Raw genomic sequence first — 25219 nt, forward strand, 5'->3', positions numbered from 1 at the left:
TCTTTTACAAAATACTTTTATATATTACTAAATTGTTCAAAGGCAATGTTTTTTTGAGAGAAAGGAGTTGTAAGGATGGTCAAGGTAAGGGACTTTGGCCCCAGAGGCCCCTCACATTCTGTCTGTGGTTACAGTGGCTTCAGGAAGCTAAGGCACTTTGTTTACGGTGAGTGAAAGATCATGGTTTATTGTAGATGTTAATTAACACCATATTTCTCAAGTTACTGCAGAGTTTTTGAATTAAGACGGTTTTCCAATTGTCAGGAGAGATATGTACACCATGTTTCATATAATTCACTTTACTCTTCAGTTCAAACAGGTCAATGTACCAGATGCACAGTCACTATTTCATCGTACCCACAGGTCTGTGAAGGTTCCTTGAAAATGGATCTGGTTACATTAAAATAGATGTATAATGTCCTTATGAGAAAGCCACTGATGATGTCACAGTTAGTCAGGGTTATCTCAGACTGCAAACTAGAAGCCACCAGAAAGCCTGGGTTATAAAGTCAGACAGATGTTCACCTTGCAGGGAGGGTGCAATTAAGGATCTATGGATTTGCCTTATGGGAAATGCAAAACCAGTGTTTTGTAACTTGAATGATACTTGCAACAAAAGTCTCAATGCATCTCCTGTGCTGTTTTGACTTTGATCATTCCTCATTTTAATCTGAGCCAACTTTATGGAATTGTAATATAAAACTGCTAGATATCCCTTTCAATGTTCAAGAGATATTAAATGCATACAGCTTTCAAATCAATGCACTCAAGTATCACATACAAACATGCTTTTTTGCCACACATAGGGTAATCCCACCAGGTATTATGTAACAACAATTAGGCAAATTCAATCAGTCAACACTAAGGTTTTAATGGCACAATGATATGTGCTATGACAGATAACAAATTGTCTTATGTAAAGCCTCTACCCTAAATAATGTTAAAAAGCACAACTTTATATCAAACACAAAATCGATATAACAACAATTACTTAAATTAAATTAAAAATGACTATACTTTAAGAAAATGGCAAACTTAAAAAAAAGATTACCCACAATTAAGCTGATTTATTAAGCACACACCTCCATGGCAACCATGAGCCATTATTTAAACTTCCTTGTACTTCGTTCACATCATTTCAATGTGCAACGTGATTTATTCTAATTCCAGGCACCAGCGCCGCGCGCACAGCAGACCCTCCTGCAGACCGGACCGGACCCAGGACAGCAGGGCTTCGGTCCTGAGCTGGACCCAGGAGGACAGCAGGGCTTCGGTCCTGAGCTGAGACGTGCCGCAGCAGGCCGTCAGTTCACCGCCTGTGAGATTGTGCGCCCAAGCTCTGCGCAACCTAAAAATATCCCTCACCAAGCGCGGATCAAAGGGGGCAGCAACACGGCCACGAATCCCGCCCCGGCATCTAACCCACAGCCTCTCAGAGGAGGAGCAAACTCCGTGAGCAAAGGGCCCGCGGCATCCGGAGCTGTGAAAGGAGGAGGCTGGCTCGGGTTTCAGAGACGCGCACTGACGGCTGACCTGCGGCACGGTGCGGATCGCTCAGAGGAGAGCAGCGAATGGGATAAACGGAGCGGAACGCAGAGGAACCAGAGCCCGTCCCTGAGAACCAGAAACATCACTCACTGACTGATGACCAGCTACCATGTCTGGACTCTAACTTCTAGTGAGTTGCTCATCTGAGTCTATTAGAGAAGTTTGGACAGTTTGAAGAGGAAGGAAAGACATCTAGTAAACTTTTGCCTCAACAGAGAGGTAGCCTCACGCGCAGCAGGTCGACAGGATCTCTCTTCTGCTGCTCTTCACCTAATGAAGATAGGGATCCCTGTGGATAAAACCTGAGTTAGGAGATTAAAATGTGTGAGGATCAGAAGTGGGGGGTCGCGGGTAAACAGGGTGAGGAGAGGACCCGCAGCGCGCAGTCCAAGCAGCCCCGCTGGAGGAACTGGAAGGATTTGTCAGGCGTTTCAATTTGCATTGCAGTGTCTCTGCTGTGCCTTGGAGTTTGCATTGTGGTTTTTGTGAGGAGCTCGGAGCTGCAGTCCAGGATATTAAGTCTGGAGCAGCGGGACGCGCAGCTCTCCGCCTGGGTTGGGTCTCTGGAGCAGGTGGAGCCCGTTATCATGGGCCGGCTGGACCGCATCCTGGAGGAGGTGAGCCCCTTTCTTTGAAACCAAAACCTAAACGTTTGAGAAACAACATGGGATGTTCTGTAGGGGGATATATCAGCTTATTCACAGTATGTGAATACATTTATTAAAATAGATGAATATTTGGGCTTTGTCTTGATATAACTGTCTCTCTTTGGTGTAGAAACACTCCACACATTGTCTGTATAACTCACACCTAAAACACGCCAAACACTCGGACCTCATTTGCATAGCCTATTAATTCGACATTTTAGAAAAACCCATTATAATAAGTGCAATTCATCAAATCAATGGTGTCAAGGCCATATAACCATATTTCAAAGTTCTAATTTTCCTCTGTCAGGTTTGGTTTATTTGGGATAAATGGATTGAATGTAGGTTTAGGGCTGTTGTCTGCACTGTTTAAGGGTTGAAGGGGCTAAAACTCCCTGGTACTTTTTCTGGTCCTGTATTAGTGATATTAAAATACAACAACTTCAGCTAAACAGTTAACCCCCCCAAATCATTAGTAATAGATCAATTCAAGTTATTATGAGGTAAAAGGGTTCAGTTTCTTATTATGCCTCATGCTGAAACTCCAGACTTAGAGCGGTGGTTCAGTCACTTTGACCAGAGGATGGATAAAGTTAGAAAGAAGCATAGGTGATAAACCGAGGCCACTGCTTTTAGTCTGGATGGAAATTAACATCAAATATGTTTTTTAGTTGCTTCTTACTGTTTTCTGGGTGTTCTGCTAATGAATTATTGCATTCTACAGAAACGTGTGAGAAATGTGTCTGTATAAGTCGAACTTGATTGATACAGCTTATTTTGGCAACACCCAAACGTGTTATTTGTAATGGCTTCTAACTGGTTTAAAGAGCATTAGTAAATGCTCATTAATTAATAGTTAGCCATCGTTGACAATTTATAAACACCTGATTCAGAGAAAATGTTAGGCGACCCAACACATGTAAATGGCCTAATTATGGCTTCTACCTGATGTATAAATCATTACTAAAGGCTTTCTTAATCAATAATGAAGCTTTATCAAGCCTATCAAGTACTCCGAGAGGTTCCTGCTTGTCTCTGAGTGAGATGTTGCCAGTGTGTACATGTGTTATAAGCATCATGGTTCACTGAGATAACGCTGAGGATCTCTCCCTCACATCTGCTGCTCTCCTGTGGCACACTGCTGTCCTTTCATTGACCACTTCCACAGCTACACCAACAAACTCTCAAAAGTGATTGAAGTCAGGCCTGTTTCACCTTCCTCCCGTTTGCTTTGGCCAAACTTTTATCCCCCCCCACCCTGACCCCTCTCACTAGGAGTAGCACAATAAACTGACCAGGAGAAGTGAGGGCACTGGGAACCTAACGTTGGGGTGATGGCCTTATTGCACTCCATATGTTAGTCAACATTTCATCAGACCAAATACCTGAAAAAGAAGGCACTCTATATCTGGAAGAGGGTATAAAGAGATGATGAGCTGACGGGTTATTTATTGTTGTCATTTTCGGAGGTGTACACTACGCATTCCTTTGAGGTGAGAAGAACGATATCAATGGATGAGTTCAGCGCTATGGGCATGATTTAAAAGTGAACTGAGGTCATGAGGTCAAGTCTCCTAAACCCCCACCCCAACAGAAGTGTAAATGACTTTTGACTAATGATTCATCTGCATTTCCCTGCAAACACTCTGTGTAGCCCGGGTAGTCCGGCAGGTTAGTGAGAACAGACTTTGTTTTGATCAGAAAGCTTTCAACGTGTTGCTAGGTGTATTTGATCCCCTGTAAACATAACTCACTCCCTTTGGTATACCTTAATGTCGAGCTCTGTTCTTAACACACAGAATTGATATCATTACCAACCATTCCATGTCACTTTCTTTGTGATCAACAAATGAGATTGTACTTTTCCATATTTGTTTACAAAAAGAACATAGTGGGGTTGATGCACTAAACACACAGTTCTGGGCAGTCAGTGGTGTTTGTCAGAGGTGGAAACATATCTCAGGTAAGAATTCAACTCTGTTACAGTAAAAGTCCTGCATTCAAAATGTTACTCAAGTAAATGTAGAAAAGTATTATCAAAATATACTTAAAGTACCAAAATAGTGATTGTGCAGATTGGTCCATTTCAGAATAATATATATGATATGTTTTATAATGATTGATCATTAAAGTGTTCTCAAAGCTGGTAAAGGTGCAGCTAGTTTGAATGACTTTGTATACTGCAGGGTAGCTTGTGGATTTACTCCAGGTGGAACTAAAGTCTGATTTAACACTTGATTATATTTCACATCATTCATCCACATCTGTAAAGTAACTAAAGGTATTACATACATGTAGTGGAGGAAAAGTACACCATTTACCTCTGAATTCTAGAAGTACAGAGTAGCAAAACATTTGAATACTCAAGTAAAGTATAGTCTCTCAAAATGATACTTCAGTACAGCACTTGATAAATGTACTTAGTTACTTTACACCAGTGGTGTTGTGAGCCTGGCTCTGGGGCTCCTCCATGTGAGGGGGGCTCCATCTTCAGCCTGCCTCTCTGTTTAGCTCTGTGTGTATAAATAGTTATTATTAATGAGACACAAGCACAGATGTGTCCAGTTGTTGAAAGAGAGAGATGTCTACGTAGACATAGAGTTACACCCAGCACTACCCAGAATCCTCCTCTCCTTCGGTGATGACCACTTTTGTTCCAGCAGCATAAAGTTGTATATTTTTTAAATTATTATTATTCCAGTACAATTGAGGTCAGAAATCCATTTGCTTATTGAGGTATGTTCAAAGAGATTGTTTCCCTAATGCACCATTACAAATAAATGACACATTTTAAACAAAATATGACATCAATGCACCACTTTGCTTCGCTGGATAACATGTTCCTTTATTACCATGAACACACTCTGTAGACTATTTCGACTCAATCCCACAACACCGTCCTGCTGTCACAGAACTCACAAGAACACCAAATGTGGGTTCATCCTCAGCTGATAATAGTCACACCATTTCCTGCTCTTGGAGTAAAGTTTGTTAGAAATACACTGAGCAGCTGTTTGAGGAAATAATTTAGCCTTTTTATTTTTTTGAAATGAACCTGTACATTCTGAAGTGTTTTAAAAATAAATCTTCAGGAGGAACCAATGTAATGCAATGCTGAGAGCCACAGACACGAAGGAAATGCAGACACATTATTGGTTTGGGTCTTTTCCTTAAATTCGGAGACAATGAGAAAAATAATGAATAATGGAATCCTAATGCTTTAAATTGTGTAAACATAACAGTAAACATCAAAAGTAGATCCATTTTAGATTTGAAACATTTGAAACATTTTGTGAAATGCTCGGTCAGGAGTCAGGATGCGGTTAGCTTAGCATAAAGACAAACAGCTGGCCTGGCCCTCATTAACACATCTTGTTAAGATCCATTCTAGTTTTCTCATCGGATGCAAAATTGTTAAGGTCAAAAGATGATTCATTTTATTATGTAGGATTTCACAATTTCTGTTTAAGTGTGGATTAATTGTGAAACTTTAGGGTGGTGGTGGCTCAGTCCGTAGGGTCTTGACTTGGGAATTGGAAGGTCAACCGAGTACCACCAATAAAGGTTCATCTTATTCTTAAACATACAATCTATGATGTCCTTAGAGGTGTGGGTTGGTGTAGTGTAGCAGTTGCCGAATGTGTCCAGTCTTTATGTTAAGCTAGACTGTTAGCTCCATGTCTAACCCACAGACATGACAGCCGTATTGATATTGTGTATATATACTATAACATGACGCTTGATTTTCTAGCAGCTTTAAAGCAGAGTGAGACATCTCTCTGTTTGAGCACAACATAAAGTGTATTCCTATGTTCCTAAAGGTTGACAGCAAATTCTCAACAGGTGTCAGAGTTAAGAATAATGTTTGTGAGGTTCTTGAATTGCATCATACCTCCATGAAAATAACTGCCATAAACTTAACATATGTCGTTATCTCACCCCCCACTTTGAAAAGGTCAAAGCAATGGTTGACAAAGGAGGTGTTGTTGGTGCAGTATTCCTGGATCTACGCAAAGCTTTTGATACAGTCAATCATAAGGTCCTTCTGTCCAAACTGTCGGCTTTTAACTGCTCTCCATTAACACTCAGTTGGATTGAATCATACCTCACTGGTAGGCGTCAGCATGTTACCGTCAATAATCGACTCTCTCCAGCTCTAGACTTAGGTGCCCTTTACACAAGAACGAAACGGCTTGTATCTGCATAGTTTCTCTTACGTATAGCCCTATTATTTACACGAGGCCGTAACAAACGGACCCCACAAACGATAACGGGTCCCAAGGTGGATAGATTTGCAAACGAAACGCTCTGGGGGGTCAAACGAGTCCGTGTAATCGCCTCTATACGAATATTTCCTGAAAAAATAACGATAGCCCCACCTCTCCCCGCCTCTGCTGCTCACTGCTGTAGCATGGCCAGTAGCTACTGTCAGTAGCTACTGCTAGTGCTACTGCTACTGACCATGCTACAGATGTTAGTACAACATCTACAGCTCGACCATGCTACAGATGTTAGTGCAAAATCTACAGCTCCTCTACCACAACCATCAGCTACAAGTGGACATGGAGAATTACATGAACTACTACATGTTGCTAAATCCACCGCGGGGCGTAAACAGAAGGGTAGCCATGGCAACATTGCTGCGGGGCTGCTCCGGGGTCTTCTTCGCTGCTTTTGGTGTATTTTGTGGCGGAAGTTACAGCGCTACTTACAGTCCCGGCATATGTACTACAGCGTTTCCAGCGGTCTCGTTTGAACAGACACGTTAAATGAAACGAATGCATGTGAACGGAAGACTTTTTTGAAAACGCATACTGTGCATAAACGCAAACGTTCCCGTGTAAAGGCAGCCTTAAGCACCGGAGTACCACAAGGTTCAATACTTGGTCCACTTCTTTTTACCCTATATATTAATGACCTGCCATCTGTCTGTCCTGATGTGGAAACACAGCTATATGCAGATGACACTGTGATATATGTGCATGCCAATACAAAGCAAAAGGCTGCTGATAAAATGACCTCAGCTTTAGTGCTGATCACTAGCTGGCTACACCGCTCCTGTCTTCAGCTTAATGTAAATAAAACAGTAGGAATGTTTTTCACAAAAAGAAAATGCAACATTGTGTCAAATATAAGCATTTCAGGTGAACATATTAATATTGTGCCTCAGGTTAAGTACCTTGGAATCATTATTGACTCTAATTTAACATTCAAAACACAAGTCAAAAAAGTGACCCAAAGAGTAAAGTTTAGCCTAGCAAATTTTAAATACATAAGAAACACAATGACATTGAATTCTGCCAAGTTATACATGAATGCCATGATCATGTCACATCTAACATACTGTCTCACAAGCTGGGGGCAAACTAACAGCTCCACACTGAAGCCACTAGCAACCCTGTACAAACAAACCCTCAAAGTACTGGACCAGAAACCTAACAGCTCCCATCACTGTACCATCCTCAACAAGCATAACATCCTGAGTTGGGAAGATTTAATAAAGTATAGGAACATCGTTCTGGTGTACAAAATCCTGCACAATACAGCCCCTCCACCTCTTAACTCATTGGTTACTCAACGTAACAACACCAGACTGACCACTAGAAGCTCCACACGTGGCGACCTATCAGTCCCATTCAGGAAGAGTACTTTTGGTCAGTCATCATTCTCGGTCACAACAATACAAAACTGGAACTCTCTACCCACTCAAATCAAAGACATACATACACATACCACCTTCACAGCTCACTTAAAAACATGGTTCACTGAGAACTACACCTGCACACACTAGTCTGTGTTGAGTATGGCGTGAGTGTTACATGTTGTGTTACATGTTGTGATCATGGATGTTGCCCCTCGTTTCTGTTATGTGATTGTGATTAGGGATGTCCCGATCACCTTTTTTTGCTCCCGATCCGATTCCGATCATTTGATTTTGACAATCTGCCGATACCGATTTTTCCCGATCCGATCTTTATGCAATGCATTAAGAGAAAAAAAAGGTAACAGATAACGGCTGGTCATCCAACGCGATGAATTCAGCTATCTTGGCTGTTATTTTTTTGGCCTTTTCACTGTTCTGGGGCAGTTTCTCTTTCCTTTTAAAAGTCTCTGAAAGTGTCGGTTGTTTCAGTGCCGTTACCTGAGTGGCCGCTGTGTACTCGTCGTGTTGTTGTTGGTGTTTGTTTCTCAGGTGGCGTATTAGATTGGTCGTGTTGAACGTAGCCCTGTTCTTTCCACCACGCGGAACCTCCGCCTTGCAAACATTGCATCTGGCTGTTACACTGCCTTCGCTTTCAATTTTATAATACTTCCAAACTCCTGACATTTTCTCTGTCCCGACTCCCGAGGCACCAGCTGAACGCAGCCTCTCGTTAGCTTACTGTTACTATTAGACACTGCACCCTGCCCACTCTGTTGCCAGATTTGAGAGAAATAATCAACCAGGTCTATGAAAACAAGCCCAAAAGAAGCAACACATACATGATGTGTAATTTTAAACCAAAACTAAGGCCTCAGGATGACTTTAGACGTGAACATGGTCATTTTTGTTTTGTAACATTAAATAAAATAATACAAATATTTTATAAAAAATAAAAAAAATAAAAATAAAAATCCAGATCCCCGATTTTTTTCTCCCGATTCCGATCTTTTGAAAATCACGTGATCGGCTCCGATCCCCGATCACGGGATCGGATCGGGACATCTCTAATTGTGATGTGCTATATGTGACATGTACTGTATGTAGTAACGTGTGTTGTTTATTGTTGTCTTTTATCCTCTCTTATCCTTTCGCCTGTATCTACTTGTCTTTCATCCTTTTTATTTTATTTTATATATTTTTTATAACTAATGCTGTTGATATATTGTGATTTGAAGGGTGTCTATTTACCATCTGGCCGGGGACAACAGCTGGAAATTAGCCATGTCGGCGAAAGCTGCTCCATTTACTGTTTTTGTGACAGTTCATCGATGGGGACTGTCCACGACACTATAAATAAACTAAACTAAACACTTGACCCCTCTAACAATAGCCGCGTTCACACCAAGTACTTTGCTGTACTTAGTGCCGGCACTTAGTGCCCCGGCACTTATTACCCCAGGGCACTAAGTACAGATCGCGTTCACACCGGAATAAGTTCCCTGAGGGAAGATTACGCAAATGAGCCGCTGACGTCACTTCGTCTTCTTCTGCTTTGGGTTTACTGGTAGGCCGCAAACCACTTCACGGTGTATACTGCCACCCGGAGTCCCCGGCCGGAGGTCCCCGGAGTTGGGGACTGGCTTCAGTAGAAGCTCCTGGGACTCCCAGCAGCTTCTACTGAAGCCTTCCGAGTAAATCACCAGAACGCCGACACCTCATCTCCACCGCTCCCATGTTTTCTTTTGTGTTGCCATAAGTTAGTCTCTCTGCGTTTGTGCGCTGGGCTAATGCTAATGCTAATAATGCTAATGCGAGGATAATAATATGGCGGCTCTACAAAACATTTCAGAGTTGTACGGGGCGTGGTTTGCAATTCGCCCAGCCAATCAGAACTGGGGCACTTTTTTCCCCCAGGAAAGTACCATCTCTCAGCAGGCACTAAAAATGGGGGTAAAGGCTTGAAGTACTCTTTTTGGTGTGAACGCGACATAAGGGGTACTAACGGAACTAAACGCGAAAAGTACGGGGAAAAGTACTCCGGTGTGAACGTGGCTATTGACTATTTACCACAAAGTGCTCTCTGCAGACCTGTTAGAAGCCTGGTGCACATAGTGAGTGCAGAGGCATGATGGGAACTGGAGGCTATATTTTACACATTTCTACACCTCACTACGGTGAGGTGTAGAAATGTGTAAAATATAGCATTTTATGACACAGTATTACATGCTTAAGGAGGACTGTGTGATTAATCATACCCACGTGTGGATAGTGTACCTGCCTCATAAATCAGAGGCAGTCAGAAAGGATCCAGATCTCCCAGCAGAACAGCAGGAGGCCTGGATCCCTGCGCTGTGTCTCCGGAGACGGCTCATAGAGACATCACATCCTCGCCAGCTCTCAGTGCTCTCTGGGGAGTTTATCAGTCATAAATGATTATCTTCTCAAAACAGCACTTGCTTATACAATTTAACACTTTTGTATATGACATTTAAAATGTTTATCTCCACTGTATTGCTAAGTATCGCAGTGGGAATTGTCGTTTACTATAAAGGACGATATGCAACCGGAAGGTGAAAACACATATTTGTATCTGTCCATTTTGCATTTGAGTCATGTCCTGACTGTAGATCATTTGATAAGGAAAAAGTGACATGATTACAATATGACAAGTGACATTATGAAACAAAACCGACATTTTGAAAAAATTGAACTCATTCAAGTTTGCCTCAGATAATGAGATCATTGTTACATACAGAGCAAAAGCAGTTTATAATGTATGCATTTTTAGGAATGTATAGATGAAGACAAGCAATAAAGACTAAAGACAGTGTTCAAAGTGAGGCTGGTGTGGTTACACTGGAGATGCAGCTCTCTCTGTTAGACCTGAAGCTCCTCTGCATCATCAGGAGGATCTGTGTTCTGTTGCTTCAGGCTGCACACAGAGCTGGCTGCAGGGATCAGCCTCACTAAAGACTTCTCCAGTTGTGAGCGGGGTCTGCCAGTATCAACCAAATAAATTCCTGGAAGTATCCATGAATAATATAAAGTGGGTTAGAGGAATTGCGTGCCTGAGAGTACAGTCCTACAATTGATCCAGCATGAGGCCTGAATGATGAAAGCACTGCACTTTTGAATCTGTAGTTATTTTGAGGCATTCAAAGATTTTTAGTAGGTTTCATAGCCAACCCCATACATAATGAATGAAATACTCACGCAAGGCCTGGCGGGTCATACATCTATTTTAAGTTATTGTATCTGCATTTGGTTTCTCTTCAGCCTTAATGTGCAATAAAGCCTTATGCTTCAGACTAATGCTTGTTGGACACAGCATCTGAAACCCTGTGAAAATAAGGGTTCAGGCTCCGTCCAACTATTTTAACAACTTTTAGAAACAGCATCAACAACACAAAGTAAATAGGGGGTTAAACTTCTCTTTACTTTACACATCTGTCCATTTATAGCAAAAGTGGTGCATTTCCCTTTAATGGTCCTAGGTTCACCCATGGCTACTGTCACCGAGTGGCAGCAATGAGGATTCTCAGATGGATGTTCAAAAATAGTGTGGCTTTTTTTGCAACAAAAAACACACAACCTGCAAAATAATGATACAGAGTCGTGGGCCCCGAGTAAAACTCTATGCTAGCTTATTAGCATACAACTGGACAGACTAATCTGAACTAACAAACTGAACACAACAGAGAACCTATGATGGCTGATCCAAAGGTTACTAAGTTTGTGTGCTACAAACAGAAAATAATGTACCCCCAATTTTGATGTATGAAATTCGCTGTTCGCTGATGTGTGACCAATTTGCTAAGGTCATAAGGTCAACAAACTTAGAGGAGAACATAACTATTAAGCGTGTTTCCGACATATAAATGATCTGTGTGGCAGAGTTGCGGCCATCACACTGTCCTTCCTCAAACCAGGATCACACACTGATGTAACAGGCTGTACCCAGAGTGCAGCAGGGCCTCCATAACATCCCCTCCTGCACCTGCTGCCTCTAAACATTCCGGGGAGAATAACGACCAGCAGTGGGAGCGACTGCTATGCTGAGAGAATGTCCTCGGATGCTTTCCTATTCTGTTCAGGGTCAAACCACACGCAGCCTTTTGTTTATCCACTGAGGTCAACTGTCAACTGTGCTGTCTCAAAAAAGACTAAAAGGTGTTGGCAGGTCTTCTGCTAAACAGTGAAACCATAATATAGACCCTCCAGAAAAACGCGGGCTAAAATCCTTGATTATGCGGGCTAAAATCCTTGATTATGCGGGCTAAAATCCTTGATTATGCGATTAAACATGCGGGGTTTTTATGCGAAATATGCGGAGAAGTTGCGAAATATGCGGAAATATGCGAAAAGTTGCGAAATATGCGGGAGGCGGAAAAAAGGTGATTCTTCTCCCACACCCTGTTACTAGGCTACTACTGAATGAAAGGAAGCCCTTTTAAAGAGTTCCTATGATACACACACACACACACCTCCGCCTCATTCTGTTTTCATTTACCCGTTCGTTATCTGACCAGCTTCAATCTTGTATGTTCCAACACACAGTTGCACGGGGTGCAGAATAGTTTCCCCCCACTTTCGTGCAAGACATCTGCGTACTGCTTTGCCCGGTCTTTAGCAGAAATGTTCGTAGGCAAATGGGATGGATTCGATTTGTTCATCTTGGTCAGAGCCGTATAATAGTATAATTGTAATAGTATATAATAATAATAGTATAATAGTAGGCTATATAATAATCTATATGGCGCTGATCTTGTTGCTTTTCTCTCTCGTGTGAGTTCCACACATTCACTCTACGGTGTTGTTTACCTGCGCGAGCTGATGACATCACTACTTCACGTTAACTTTTTTTTTCCTCAATTTTGTGTGGAAAAATGCGGGGATTATGCGACCTTTTAAGAAATATGCGGCCTTTTAAAAATATGCGCTATTTTGCTGATTATGCGGTAAATTATGCGATCGCATAATCGCGTTTTTCTGGAGGGTCTAATAATAGACAACATCGTTTTTAGGTTTATATTTCCAAACACATTACGTAGGGACTATTCCTATTCTAATGCAGGCAACTCACTAAGGCTACAACTAACATGTTTTTTTATTATAAATTAAACTGCTGTGTAGAATCAGTTTTAAAATACTTGCATTCGTTTTTAAAGCTCTTAATGGTCCTGGGCCTAGGTATTTATCAGTTAGCTTTAACCTATGACCCCTATTCTGGTACTGGCCTTTTAATCGTACCCAAAGTGAAAACAAAGACCCACGGTGAGGCGTGTTTTTATCATCACGGCCCACGACTGTGCCACAGCCTCCCAGAGGACCTGAGGCAGCAGAGCACTCATCATTTTAAGAGCAAACTCAAGACCCACCTTTTTAATTAGCTTTTAACTGAATTGTATTTTATTCTAATTTATTCTAATTGTATTCTAATTTTATTCTAATTTTGTTCTTTTTATTCAGTCCTGTGTTGGTATTATTTGTTCTTTTTAATCACAAAGCTATGTTTTCTCTGGTTATTACCTGGGAAGGGGGAGATTGTATTGTTTTAATTTTTTGTGTTTGGTTTGTGAAGCACTTGGAGATGAAAAGTGCTTTATAAATTAAGTTTGGTATTAATCATTTTCAATAAAATATCAGCTAGGAAAATGCATCTTAATATCTTTAAGTATATGGCGAGAAATGGCCATCTATGGCGATCTTTAAAGGCATTCACTTTGAAATCTCTGTTACAGAAAACTACATTGAGGTTTCTGCATCACATGTTTTCTGAATCTCTGATTTCTGCTGTGATGTGGTAACGTGTTTATGTGCGGGCCCGTGGGCGAGGTGAACTGTGGATCCTGTTGGTGCAACATGAAGGTGAAATGTTAGCATGCTCTAAAAAAATTGTTCTGTTCCTTCTCCTTCAGAAGCTTGCAGCGCGACTACCGAAGACCCGGGAGGTGAGAGAGGCCCCCTACAGCTGCCTGTGCCCCCCAGGTAAGACCCTGCCCCCCCACCCATCAACCCATCCACATGTTCCTCTCTCTCTCACTGTGTGTGACGGTGTACATGGCAGCTGGTGGACTCGCTGCACCTGTGCCTGTATGCTGTTTCCATTTTGTTGCATCTTGTGTCATAATGCAAGCCTGTAACATGAGGGTGCATGGTTTGAGGCACAGGCACTTCACACTGCTTCACCTCCGAGATAGTTTTGATCCATTTCCTTTGTCACTCATAATTTAGCCAGCCAAAGAGTTACAGGAGATGCAACTTCAAATAATGGTTTCGGATTTGCATCCTAAAACCCATGCAGCTGATGCAGCTCACTTATTCACGTAATTTATAAAGATGGTAGAAAAGATTCCCATGCCTCTAATGCTCACGGGATCGGACAACTCGAGAGGTCTTATTGATTCATTAAATAATTTATTTTATAATGTTAACCACATAGAACATTGATCAGCATCGATGTAAATGTACCAGTGTTATTTACAATTATTGTAATCTTCTCTTGTAGTTGTATAAAACAATTTAAATCAGTTTCTTGGATATGCATTTTAGCCATCACACACACATCAGAGGAAACAGCAGACTGTTATTAATGCAGCCCAGCTACACACAGGTAGCTAAGCAAGGTGACATTTAATGAACTAGTTCTGTTTAAAACAACCACCCTTTATATAAAACGAATCCAAATGGAAATTATAATATTCCGTTTGCTGGATCATTACAAAGGGTAATTTCTAATATTTTGTCAACCACATAGAAACAGTTTTAGGAACATGGAGGTTGGAACTACAGCAAGGCTATTGCATTAGACTGCATTTATGACGCAGTCCCGGGATATACTGGAAGTCTATGAAGTCATGATTTGTAACTAACCGACCATGTAGGAAAATCGATACAATTTTGTTTCATCATTTGGAACTTGTGAGTTGCGTTTTTACTGTTGTAGAGTGGTGAAATGTGAACATCTCATGATGTTTATCATTTCAAAATGATATACCATGTTAGTATTTACCAGTTTCTGCTCTGGTGTGGTTTGGAAACATGCCTTCTGCTTATACTCATTGGAGCTGTAGTTGTTTGTTGAATACAGGGGTACACATGTTGGGTACGGGCCCGTTTAGGTGATCTTCTGGTGTGTGTTGTCTGCCTGTGAGAACAGGGGGAGCTCCCAGTCACCACACATTAGTGCTAATTGGTCTGTTAGTGTTTTAACATGGTGGTAAGTGTCTGTGAGAAGGCTTGTGAACGCCTGTTAAGAGGGGGGTGTGCTCGCAGCTTCAGAGGAGATTCTCCAGCCGCTGCAGGTGTGGAAGTCTTTCAACTCCCAGCTGCCAGATGGTCCGCACTTTTACAGCTTTCTGTGACTTTCTGTGTCCCACAACTGCTTCAATGGGAGTCTGGGGGAAGAAGTTAGTGCCAAAACTCACTAATTACCTGAAAGCAGTAGTGTATTCTTTATTTTGTTCTATTTCTCTGTAGTGGATGTTTCATAGAAAAGACATGTCTGTTAAAGGACAGGTTCATTACTTCTAAAGTCCCTCTTTAGTCAGGTGGCCATTTGCTGCATTCACCCTCCTGTCGTGTTCGTTTCTCAGCCCTTACTTTGGTGTTTCAGGTCAAACTTGACCGGTAACTGCTCTTACATTAAAACAAAACCATGATTAATCTCCACATTTGATTTAACACCATTTTAAGCTGTAAACAATGTCTCAGACTACTCCTACTACTGGTTAACATGAATATCTGCAGTGAGTATACAAAGAATAGACACGGAAAATGTATTCCAAGAATAACATTTTGTAGATGTTGGGTGTGCACTATCGGATGGAAGAACATAATCCCATTACCCATTCATTTCCTATGGCGCTCATTTTTGACCAGGAAAACCATAGGTGTAACAAAGCTGATTAAACCTCAAAATTCAATGAAAGTGATCAGCAATTGTATATGTTCAAATGCCTACTGTGGAGGATATCATAAACCCCTGAGCCGAACAACAGTAAAACACAATGTTTATGAGTGATGAAAATAATAAATCGGTCAGATTTGACCCAACCACGACAGGAGGGTTTAACAGGTTGTGCTCGCCATGATGATTCCTTCTTTTCATACCAGTCCTGCACACACCCCATCTCACTGAATGACTATGTGATGGGGGATAAAGTCCATAGAGGTCGCCAGAGTGTATTAATCTGTTAATTAACTCATAGCTGTCTTCAGTTCACTGAGGCTTTAGAGCACCAACAGTACATGCTGTGGATTATTGACAATGGCAGGTGACAGAGGGCGGAGCTCAGACACAGAGATATGACCCTACAGACTACATCTTATCATGTTCAATTACACAGAAAAGGGAACAGATGATGCCACAAAGAACATATATGATTGAATGTTATTACAGAATGAACACCCTATGATATAAATAGTAGAATGGTTACAATACATTTTCTCAGCATGCTTATGCTTCCTGTAATGTGTTGTTCCAAGAGTTTAGATAAGTATGTTTTCTCTCTGTGCTTTTCATGTGAAGGTCACTGTTTATTATTCTGAGCATGACATATGAAAAATGACCTTTGTAAGTTGCTAAAAGCAGAGCAATAGGTTTGACACTCTCGAAGCCTCAAAGGCCCCCCAGAGTCTGTTGTCTTTCAAATGTTTATCATGACCATGAAACAGAGCAAGAGGCCTGAATCTATGTGTAACATACGTGTGGTTGCGAGTGGATGGAGATGAATCACCAGACACATGGCTTATGGCTGAGTGAGCCTCATATCAACAGTCTGGGTATGTTGTGTATGTGCAATCACCACATGGCCCTATTAGGGTCTGAGCAGGATAGTTCTGAAGGACAATAATAATAGAGCAAAGCCTGTGAGCCGTGTTAGGCAGACAACTGGAGTGCAGTGACACTCACATGTGACATATTCTAGTAACCCAGCACACTCTTTGCTCTGAGAGGTTGTGTGTTAGCAGTCAGTGCTCAGCTTACTTCTATAATGCTGCTCCCTCACACTGCTTACACACATGAGTCCACATATCACACTTTCCTGAAGTTGTTTCAACAAAATATATTTGAGTATATGGTGCAGACTATTGGGATGCACCTAGTATAGGACTCAAAGTTGACAGATTGCTGAACTGATCACATTACACAACTGTCTTACTGTCACTGAATACAAGAAATGTCACTCAAACTAAAACCGAAGTCTCTGTCCTCCAAACTTTATGGTACGAGAAAAGAAGCAAGACCACGCGTGAGAAAATAGTTATTTCCTCCAACAATGGATACAAAGGTTCAGGTCCCAATCGAACCAAAAACATGGAGTGTGGACCGGTAGCTGCTCTGCCACCTCTTTCATTCAAAGGTTTATTGTCATAACATATACACAAATACAGTGTAATTATGTAATGCATAATTCATTAGTGCGCATGTATAGGTCCTGTTTGTGTGTACTTTGGGCGTATATGTATATTTCAGAGAACATTTTAATTGAAGTTGATCTTAATTCTATCCTCCATCCTGGGATCAATTAGATAAATTCTCTGCATCAACATTTCGATTTTGGTGTAGAGTTATGGTTACAGACAGTGAGCTTGTTCAGTTAGCTATTCCTTCTCTTGATGGGTGCTTCTGCTACACAACAGTAAACATACCATTTGCGGCTTAAATAAGCTCTGCCAGATCTGGACAGTAACTATTAAAGGAAGTATACCTCATGGTCACATAAACAGAGGCTGTGTTGATGTTCTGCAGGGGGTCAGGCATTGTTGTGTTTCAGCACAAAGGATACACAGTGTATACATTATACAGTGATATATGAGTGTGAACATACATCAGCCTCATCCTGTCATAAACAATGTTCTGTCAGAGCCAAATGACACATCCCACCAACTATTATTTTGGAGCAAAGCCAACACAAGGTCATATCTGAACAAACACGCATTAGTCGACGTAGTTCATCGGGTCAAAGCAAAGAGCAGAGGACCATAGCAGGGACATGATGCAGTCTGAGAGCTGACAGGGTTCCTCTGGGACCAGACCAAAGAGAAGAGGAGAAAAGATTTGAAAAACCAATACCCCTCCTCCCTCTCTTGTCAATCGCATTTCCGCCTCAGCAAAGAAGCCCTCATTCACGGATTTAGCTGCTATATGCAGCTACAATAGGGGCGTTCACACCAAGTACTTTTCCCACAGTAGTTCATGAGAACTTTAGTTCATGAGAGCTCTTTTAGTTCTGATGAACTAAAGCAGATCGCGTTCACACCAAAATGAGTTCCTGGGGGTGGATTAGGCAAATGAGCCGCTGACGTCACTTCTTCTTCTTATGCTTTGGGTTTACTGGCAGGCCGCAAACAACTTCACGGCGAGTACAGTAGGTGGCGGTATGCACCTTAAAGTTGCAATCCGCCAAAAAACCGAGAGAAGAAGAAGAAAAAAAACTTCCGCTGTATGCTTCTGTTTACCTTCCGACCTCAGACACGGTATGGAGTTGACTGAAGTTGTGGTTTTGGTGCTCGTGTTATACAGCTTCGTAACTGAGTTATTTAAGCCAATAACTCAGCCACAAATACAAATACAGATCGACCATTCAAATGCAATAGTAATGCTGACTCGGAGGCGAAGGCGGTTAAGAAGCCTTAACAAAAGGATTGGACGACGAAAAGCACACGCTATGGACATGTTTCGCCGTAGGACAGCTCAGGATGATGAGCGTTATCACGCCAAAAGAACAGCATCTTTACTGTGATAAATACATACATGTTAAGCATACACACCTGAAGAACTACGTTACACACACACAGGTTAGTCTGTGTACCGCTGCACTGCTGCTGGTTTAAACAAAGACAGTCATGATGCTAGTGCCGTGCAGCAGATCATCTTCACTGTGTGTTGTCGCCCAGGTTGCCCACTGCAATCTTAAACACAGCTATAGTGTATATAATGCAACAAAAGAAAAACGTACCTTGTCCACCAAGAGTGGACGCGAGTCAGCGCGAGTATCAGTGTCAGCAGTTCACAGCGGATAAACATGGTGAGACCAGAGTCTAGCTGAGCTTCTGAAAGGACTGACACACATCACTGGCAATTTCAATCTTTAAATGCTTCCTTCCCAGACATATTTGGGGTGGGACACAATAAATAAAGCTTCGCCAGTTTATAACCGATGAAAACATGATGGTATCAGAATAATCACTTACATGTGATGTATAGGATGCTACACAGGTCACTGTAAAGATAAAGTGTCAGAGGAGAAATAAGCAAGATACATTATCTGTTTAATCGCCATGTAGGTTCTCTTTTATTTATCAGCAGCAGATCAATAAGTGTCAGTAGTATCAAAACAATATAATAACAGTGGCAATATATATATATTAGGGCTGTCAGTCGATTAAAATATTTAATCGCGATTAATCGCATGATTGTCCATAGTTAATCGCGATTAATCGCAAATTAATCGCACATTTTTTATCTGTTCTAAATGTACCTTAGAGGGATATTTTTCAAGTTTTTAATACTCTTATCAACATATGAGTGGACAACTATGCTTTATATGTTTGTTTATTATCATTTGAACAATGACAAATATTCTCATGAATATTAAACACAACAACCTCTGAACATTACAAATATTCGCCTCAATTCAATCTAGAACCTCTCTCATACAATAATACAATACTGTGTGTGTGTGTGTGTGTGTGTGTGTGTGTGTGTGTGTGTGTGTGTGTGTGAGAATGTGGAGACACTGTGATGGATCGTTGAAGCTATGTGCAGCTCAAGGCATATATGCCTGTGTGTATGAGCTGTGTTGCGCACACTATCCGTGCTGAGTGTGCTGTCTGGCTACCTGCATAAAGTCAAGTGCTCGGCGCAGTTGTCGGCGAAATGTCGCTCCTCTGTTTTCATTGAAACAGCTCCTTATATCCGTTAGCTCAGCTAGCTAGCACCAGATGCTAACAACAACACGTAAGGTGTGTTTCGCTCGCGCCACACATACACACACCCTCCCGGTCCTCCCGATGGCCAGTCCGGGCCTGCCGGTGAGCGTGGAAGTGTGGTCTGCCACAAGCGGGCAGCAGGAGCGGGGCTGTCAGCATCAGCTTGTAGATGGTATTTTAAACTCGATGCGCTCTGAAACTACGGCGGCCGAGGACAAAAAATACACATGCGTTAATCGCGTTAAAATAATTAGTGGCGTTAATTTTTTTTTTGCGTTAACGCGTTATTAACGAGTTAACTTGACAGCCCTAATATATATATATATAATAACAATAATAGGTAGGCTCAGCAGCAGACACACCTTAGTGCAAAGTAATGCGTCAGTATTAATAACAGTGGCATATATATATATTATAATAATACAACATTGACTGTCCCAGATGTGGGGATAGACTCAGCAGCAGACACACCTTAGTGCAAAGTTATGTGTCAGTATTTAAACAGTGGCATATATATATATTATAATAATATAAAATTAACTGTCCCAGGTGTAGGCAATTTGGGGTGAAGTTTCTTGCCCAGGGACACAACGACATGCTGACTGCAGTGGGGTTTGAACCTGTGCTCCCATGATCCGAACACCAACGCACTCATCCACTGCGCCACATGCCTCCCAACAAGTCATTGTATAGTTTATTAACGAAGACAAGTTTTTCTTTTCTTTTTAATTGCAGGCCTGTTGGATTTAATCAGCTCGCTTAGCACTCCCAGAAGCCCAGCCTGAAAGGTATTTTGTTGCTCCACCTGGAGCGCCGACACCTCCACCTAGCGCGCCGCCGAGTCAGCATGGCGCGCCATCACCATGAGCAGCTGGTCCTGCGATTCCTGGGCCTTGTGTGCATGCAGCAGCCGTTCGTCGTGCATCTCCTTGTTGGCCATGGCATGCCGGTCCTCATTGTCCTTGCTGGCCATGGCACGCCGGTCATCCATCACCATGATGGTGTCCAGGAAGCTGTCATCCCGTGCCCCCTTTCCTAAGAGGAGAAATAAGCCAAGTAGTTTTACAACATACTAGGAATGTGTTTACTAGCAGGTTGTCAACAGAGACAACATTGGACATGGTGCAGGCAGGGACAGTGTACAAAATGCAGGTGTAAAGTAGAAGATAAGATAGGATCAAATAGCTGACACTCAAAGTGCCCTTATTTATTGTTTTGTGCTTGATGTATGCTTGAACTTTTTTTTATTTTGTCAAAAAATGATTAAGAGTTTTCTTACCGGAAGTCATGTGACCTCTAGCCCCGGATGTTTACGTTTGTGAGAGAGTGAAAAGGGCGCGAAAAGTGTAAACGATGTATGTTCACGGTGTTTCATAATTGTACCAAGAAATAAATAAACGTGATTAGTGGACATCAGTTCGATGCGTAACCTTCTTTCAAGGCCAGAGTAGTTACAGTGTGTTTATATGTACCTTTGCGTTTGGTTGTTGGAAAGGGAGATGAGGAGGCGCTACCGTGGATTTCCGGAGGGGAAAGCACACTGATTTCCAATTCAATGGGAAACAGCTCGTTGCCTGAAACACACGATTAGTGCCATGAGTTAGTGAAGCAAATTACAGAACATGGCACACTTATTCACAAGTCAAAACGTTTTTATAGCGGCCAAGAATAGCTAGCGAGCTAGCTAGATGTTATTAGCTAGCTCGGTTCCGGCCTGCTAACAGTGTTACCCAATTCAACCTAGCATTGCTAACTCAATCTACCGAGCATCTGAGACCAGTATTGTGCAGATTAAAACAGTAAAGTGCATGTAGTATATTTTACCTTCGATTAGTGCCATGAGTTAGTGAAGCAAATTACATAGCGGCCGAGAATAGCTAGCTAGCTGTTAGCCAATTCAGCCTAGCATGGCTAGCTCGATCTACCGAGCCAATAAAAGTACATATGTGACCAGTATTGTACAGATTAAAACAGTGCAGTGCATGTAGTATATTTTACCTAATTCGTTGTCGTCCTTTCATCCTCCCACCCCATCGTGCCAGAATCGATGGTCTTTGCTGTGCCGGAGAATGAGGGTCTGTGGCCGAGCAGAGCATCCAAACGATCGTACCACTTGCTGGTCTTCCGACCGTTACCACTCTTGTTATTATGGTCTTTTATTTGTTTGTAGTCCTGCTTTAGTTTCTTTATTTTGTCCCGGCATGAGTGTGCGCTGTGGAAGATTCCCATGTCGGCTAACTTTACCGAACAACGCTGATACATTTTGCAGTTGGAAACTGCCTTCAGTAGAAGCTGCTGGATCCCATCCTCCGAGTAAATCGCCAGACGTGCCGACACATCCTCATCACTCCACCGCTCCGATGATTTTAGTATTCTTATTGTTGCCATAATAACTGCTTTCATAAAAGTACTCTCGTTGGTGCGCTGAGCTAATAATGCCAGCAAATACAATGGCCGCTCCAAAAAGAAATTGAGAGTTAAACGGGGCGTGGTTTGCATTCCGCACAGCCAATCAGATGTGTGAACTTTTTTCTCCCACGAAAACGGGGTAAAAATGGTTCTGATGAACTAATTTAGTTCCTGGGGCTTTTTGGTATGAACGCAAATATATCGTAGTTCTGATGAACTATTGTGGGAAAAGTACTCCGGTGTGAACGCGCTAAATGCTAAAGAGACTTCAAGCTATGGGGGAGGACTCTGTGTACTGATCTCTGAGCAGCCATGCTGAAGTCTGGAGATATGTGGGCTTTTGGTGGGGGACACACGAGTTGATCATCATAATATGGTGTCAATGGTTGATATTTTGTGTGCAAACATTCATTGTTTTATGGAAAAATTGAAATTATAATAATCCGTTTGCCGGGTCTTTCCGAAAAAATATTTTGTCAACGCCATAGAAAAAGTATTAAAAACATGAAGGTTGGAACTGCAGAAAGGCTATTGCATTAGACTGCATCGAGGGTTTACCTAAAGCATGGGTGATACTGGAAAAGTCATGATTTGTACAAAGAACTGTCCAACCAAGAAAGGAATCAAAAGTTTTAAAGCTTTCCAAACAGATGCACTGGCCAGTAAATTAGATTTGTTACATTTTGCTCTCTTAAAACGTACTAGTTCCCCGGGGGTTGTCACAAATCCTCAGGGACACTTTCTGATCCACTTTGACCTGCTTTACTTAGAGCCCTGTATACAAACACCTTCCATACATGCATACTGGGCTGGTACATGGTGTGCAATGAATGATACTGACACTTCTTGTATCTTCAGTCTAATCTAAATGAAATGGTTTACCCTTTATGAGCTCTGAACATCTGACTGCTGGTTGTTGTTGCCTGTCAAAACTAGTTTCCAGATCTCAGCTATTTGTTAAGAACTACGTCTTTATAAGGGAAATATTGCCCAAATAATTGAAGACCGAAGTTGTTAAAATGTTCCCTTGAGACCCCCATATTTGTATGATTACGACCATGCTTCTATCTTGGGGCCAGCTAGTCATGCTGATGTCGGCCCATCTCTATAGAGGGCCGCCCCACTTCAAACCCCCCAGCCACACTGGATTGGTGGATTAGTCCTCTGAAAAAACAGGAGGAGATGCGGGTGGGGGGTTCGGCTGGAAAGAGAACGGAGGGGGTCTGGGGTCTAAGGCCCCTAAAGCCCTCCACTTCTGATGGAGGAAGTGGACTTTGACAGTGTACCTGGCTGTTGTCCCAGGGGAAGCTATGACAGAAGAACAGAATATCTGACCCCGACCCCCCCACCCACCCTGCTGCCCCCCAGCTTGGCATTGTGGGGATGATTCAGCCTTACTGCACCTGACCTGTTGCTCACCCACCGAACACAAACAACAGGTGGTTTGTCCTGGTCATAGTTTCAGATTCGGTTTTTGCTCTGTTTGTTGAGTGGTTACAATAATTGAATTAGATATCACATTAACAGACATTCACTGAAAAAACTGAAACGTTGACTTTAATTAAATGTATTATGTCAACACATTTCACATAACTGTATCAGGTTAGTTGAAAGCAGTAATATCAAGTTTAAATACAAAATGTTGATTCAACTTAATATTATTGCTTTCTACTAACCTAATACAGTTATGTGAAATGTGTTGACATAATACATTTAATAAAGTCAATGTTTCTGGTTTTTTCAGTGTGGTTCAACAGTTGGTCGCTGGATTACATCAACAATTCAGACTTCAGTTTTGTAATACAGCCTGTTGAAACATCAACATATGATTTGCTTTGTGAATATATCCAGAGCAACAGGTACAGCAAAGCAGGCTATAGTCAGTCTTCACTTAATCATTGAACACAGGGTTACATCAGAATCTGAAAACACTGCTTGTGGCAGATGGACAGATGTCAGAGCACTGAGCTGATCCGTATATTTCCTCCAGGCTTCAGCAGCAGAACGCTCTCTGCTCTCATGTGCTGATAATAGCAGAGGAGCTTAGCTGTGCTTGTATCTGAGAGATGTAAATAGCATCCAGGCTGGGACAGGAGGCCAGCATGTGGACAGTGCAGAAACAATGTGACTCTTCTATTTCCCCAAGATACAAATCCTGGCTGCTATGGTGGGGGGGCAACAAGAGAGCTCCTGGATCTCCAGCATTAGATGAATGATTCCTTGTAATTATGATAACAATGCCAGATAATCCTCAATACTACTCCTGCATTCACACCATCATTTCAGAATAGTAAGAAGAGCATCACTCCGTCATTCATTTACACTGCTTACTTCTGGGTCACGCAGCTTGCAGCAATTTTACCAAATGTTTGGATACAATTCTGTTTCTTTTATTTGTTTTAAATGTCAGAAATTACACATTTTCCAGACTCAGAATTCCAACTATGTTACTGACGCCATTGTTTTTTCCCAATCTGCTGTCTGCTATTACATTGTAGATATTTGACATCAACACGGCATACACAGCATAGTGTTTTTCCTGTTAGGATAGTGGACCGTGTGTTGTGGAGACAGAGATCAGAGATGAACGCATCACATCGCAGCTCCTTAAACCTCCACCAGGACACTCCAAATCATTTAGGTATTAACCAGTGTGTAACCAAAATGTACAGAACTTCATACACAGTTACAAAAATCAACTTCACTTAACTTGATTAGGTTGTAAATGAATAATCCTGTGAGGATGACCTTGTGAGTAGAAGTTTGAAAAAAGTATTCTGCTCATGTACATCTCACTGTCCTCATGGATGGGTCATATCATGGAGCACACAGAGGGTCGATATGTTTCAGGTCTCCTGTACTGTGTATGCTTACATTAAACATTACACTTTATATGCTTACATTAAACAGATATTGTCCATCTCCATACAGGTTTTTTAAATCCTGTAAAATATTCTCTTTGCTGAGGATACAGTTGCAGCTAAAAAAGAAACGTCACGATGTCCTTGTAAACAAGAGGCTTCTTCTAATCTGA

At 41.8% G+C, this 25219-nt stretch overlaps 1 protein-coding gene across 1 annotated transcript in view; it reads left to right on the plus strand.

Moving 5' to 3' along the window:
* Positions 1-1536: 1536 nt before the first annotated feature.
* Positions 1537-25219, plus strand: part of col13a1 (collagen, type XIII, alpha 1) — a 130989-nt gene continuing 107306 nt past the window's right edge. Inside the window, exons 1-2 of the mRNA XM_034142180.1 lie at positions 1537-2165; positions 13758-13827. Coding sequence (XP_033998071.1) covers positions 1869-2165; positions 13758-13827 — 367 coding nt within the window. The 5' untranslated portion in view covers positions 1537-1868. The remainder of the gene's footprint in view (positions 2166-13757; positions 13828-25219) is intronic.

The sequence above is a fragment of the Trematomus bernacchii genome, unplaced genomic scaffold (assembly GCF_902827165.1).
Source record: "Trematomus bernacchii unplaced genomic scaffold, fTreBer1.1, whole genome shotgun sequence".
Classification (NCBI taxonomy): Eukaryota; Metazoa; Chordata; class Actinopteri; order Perciformes; family Nototheniidae; genus Trematomus; species Trematomus bernacchii.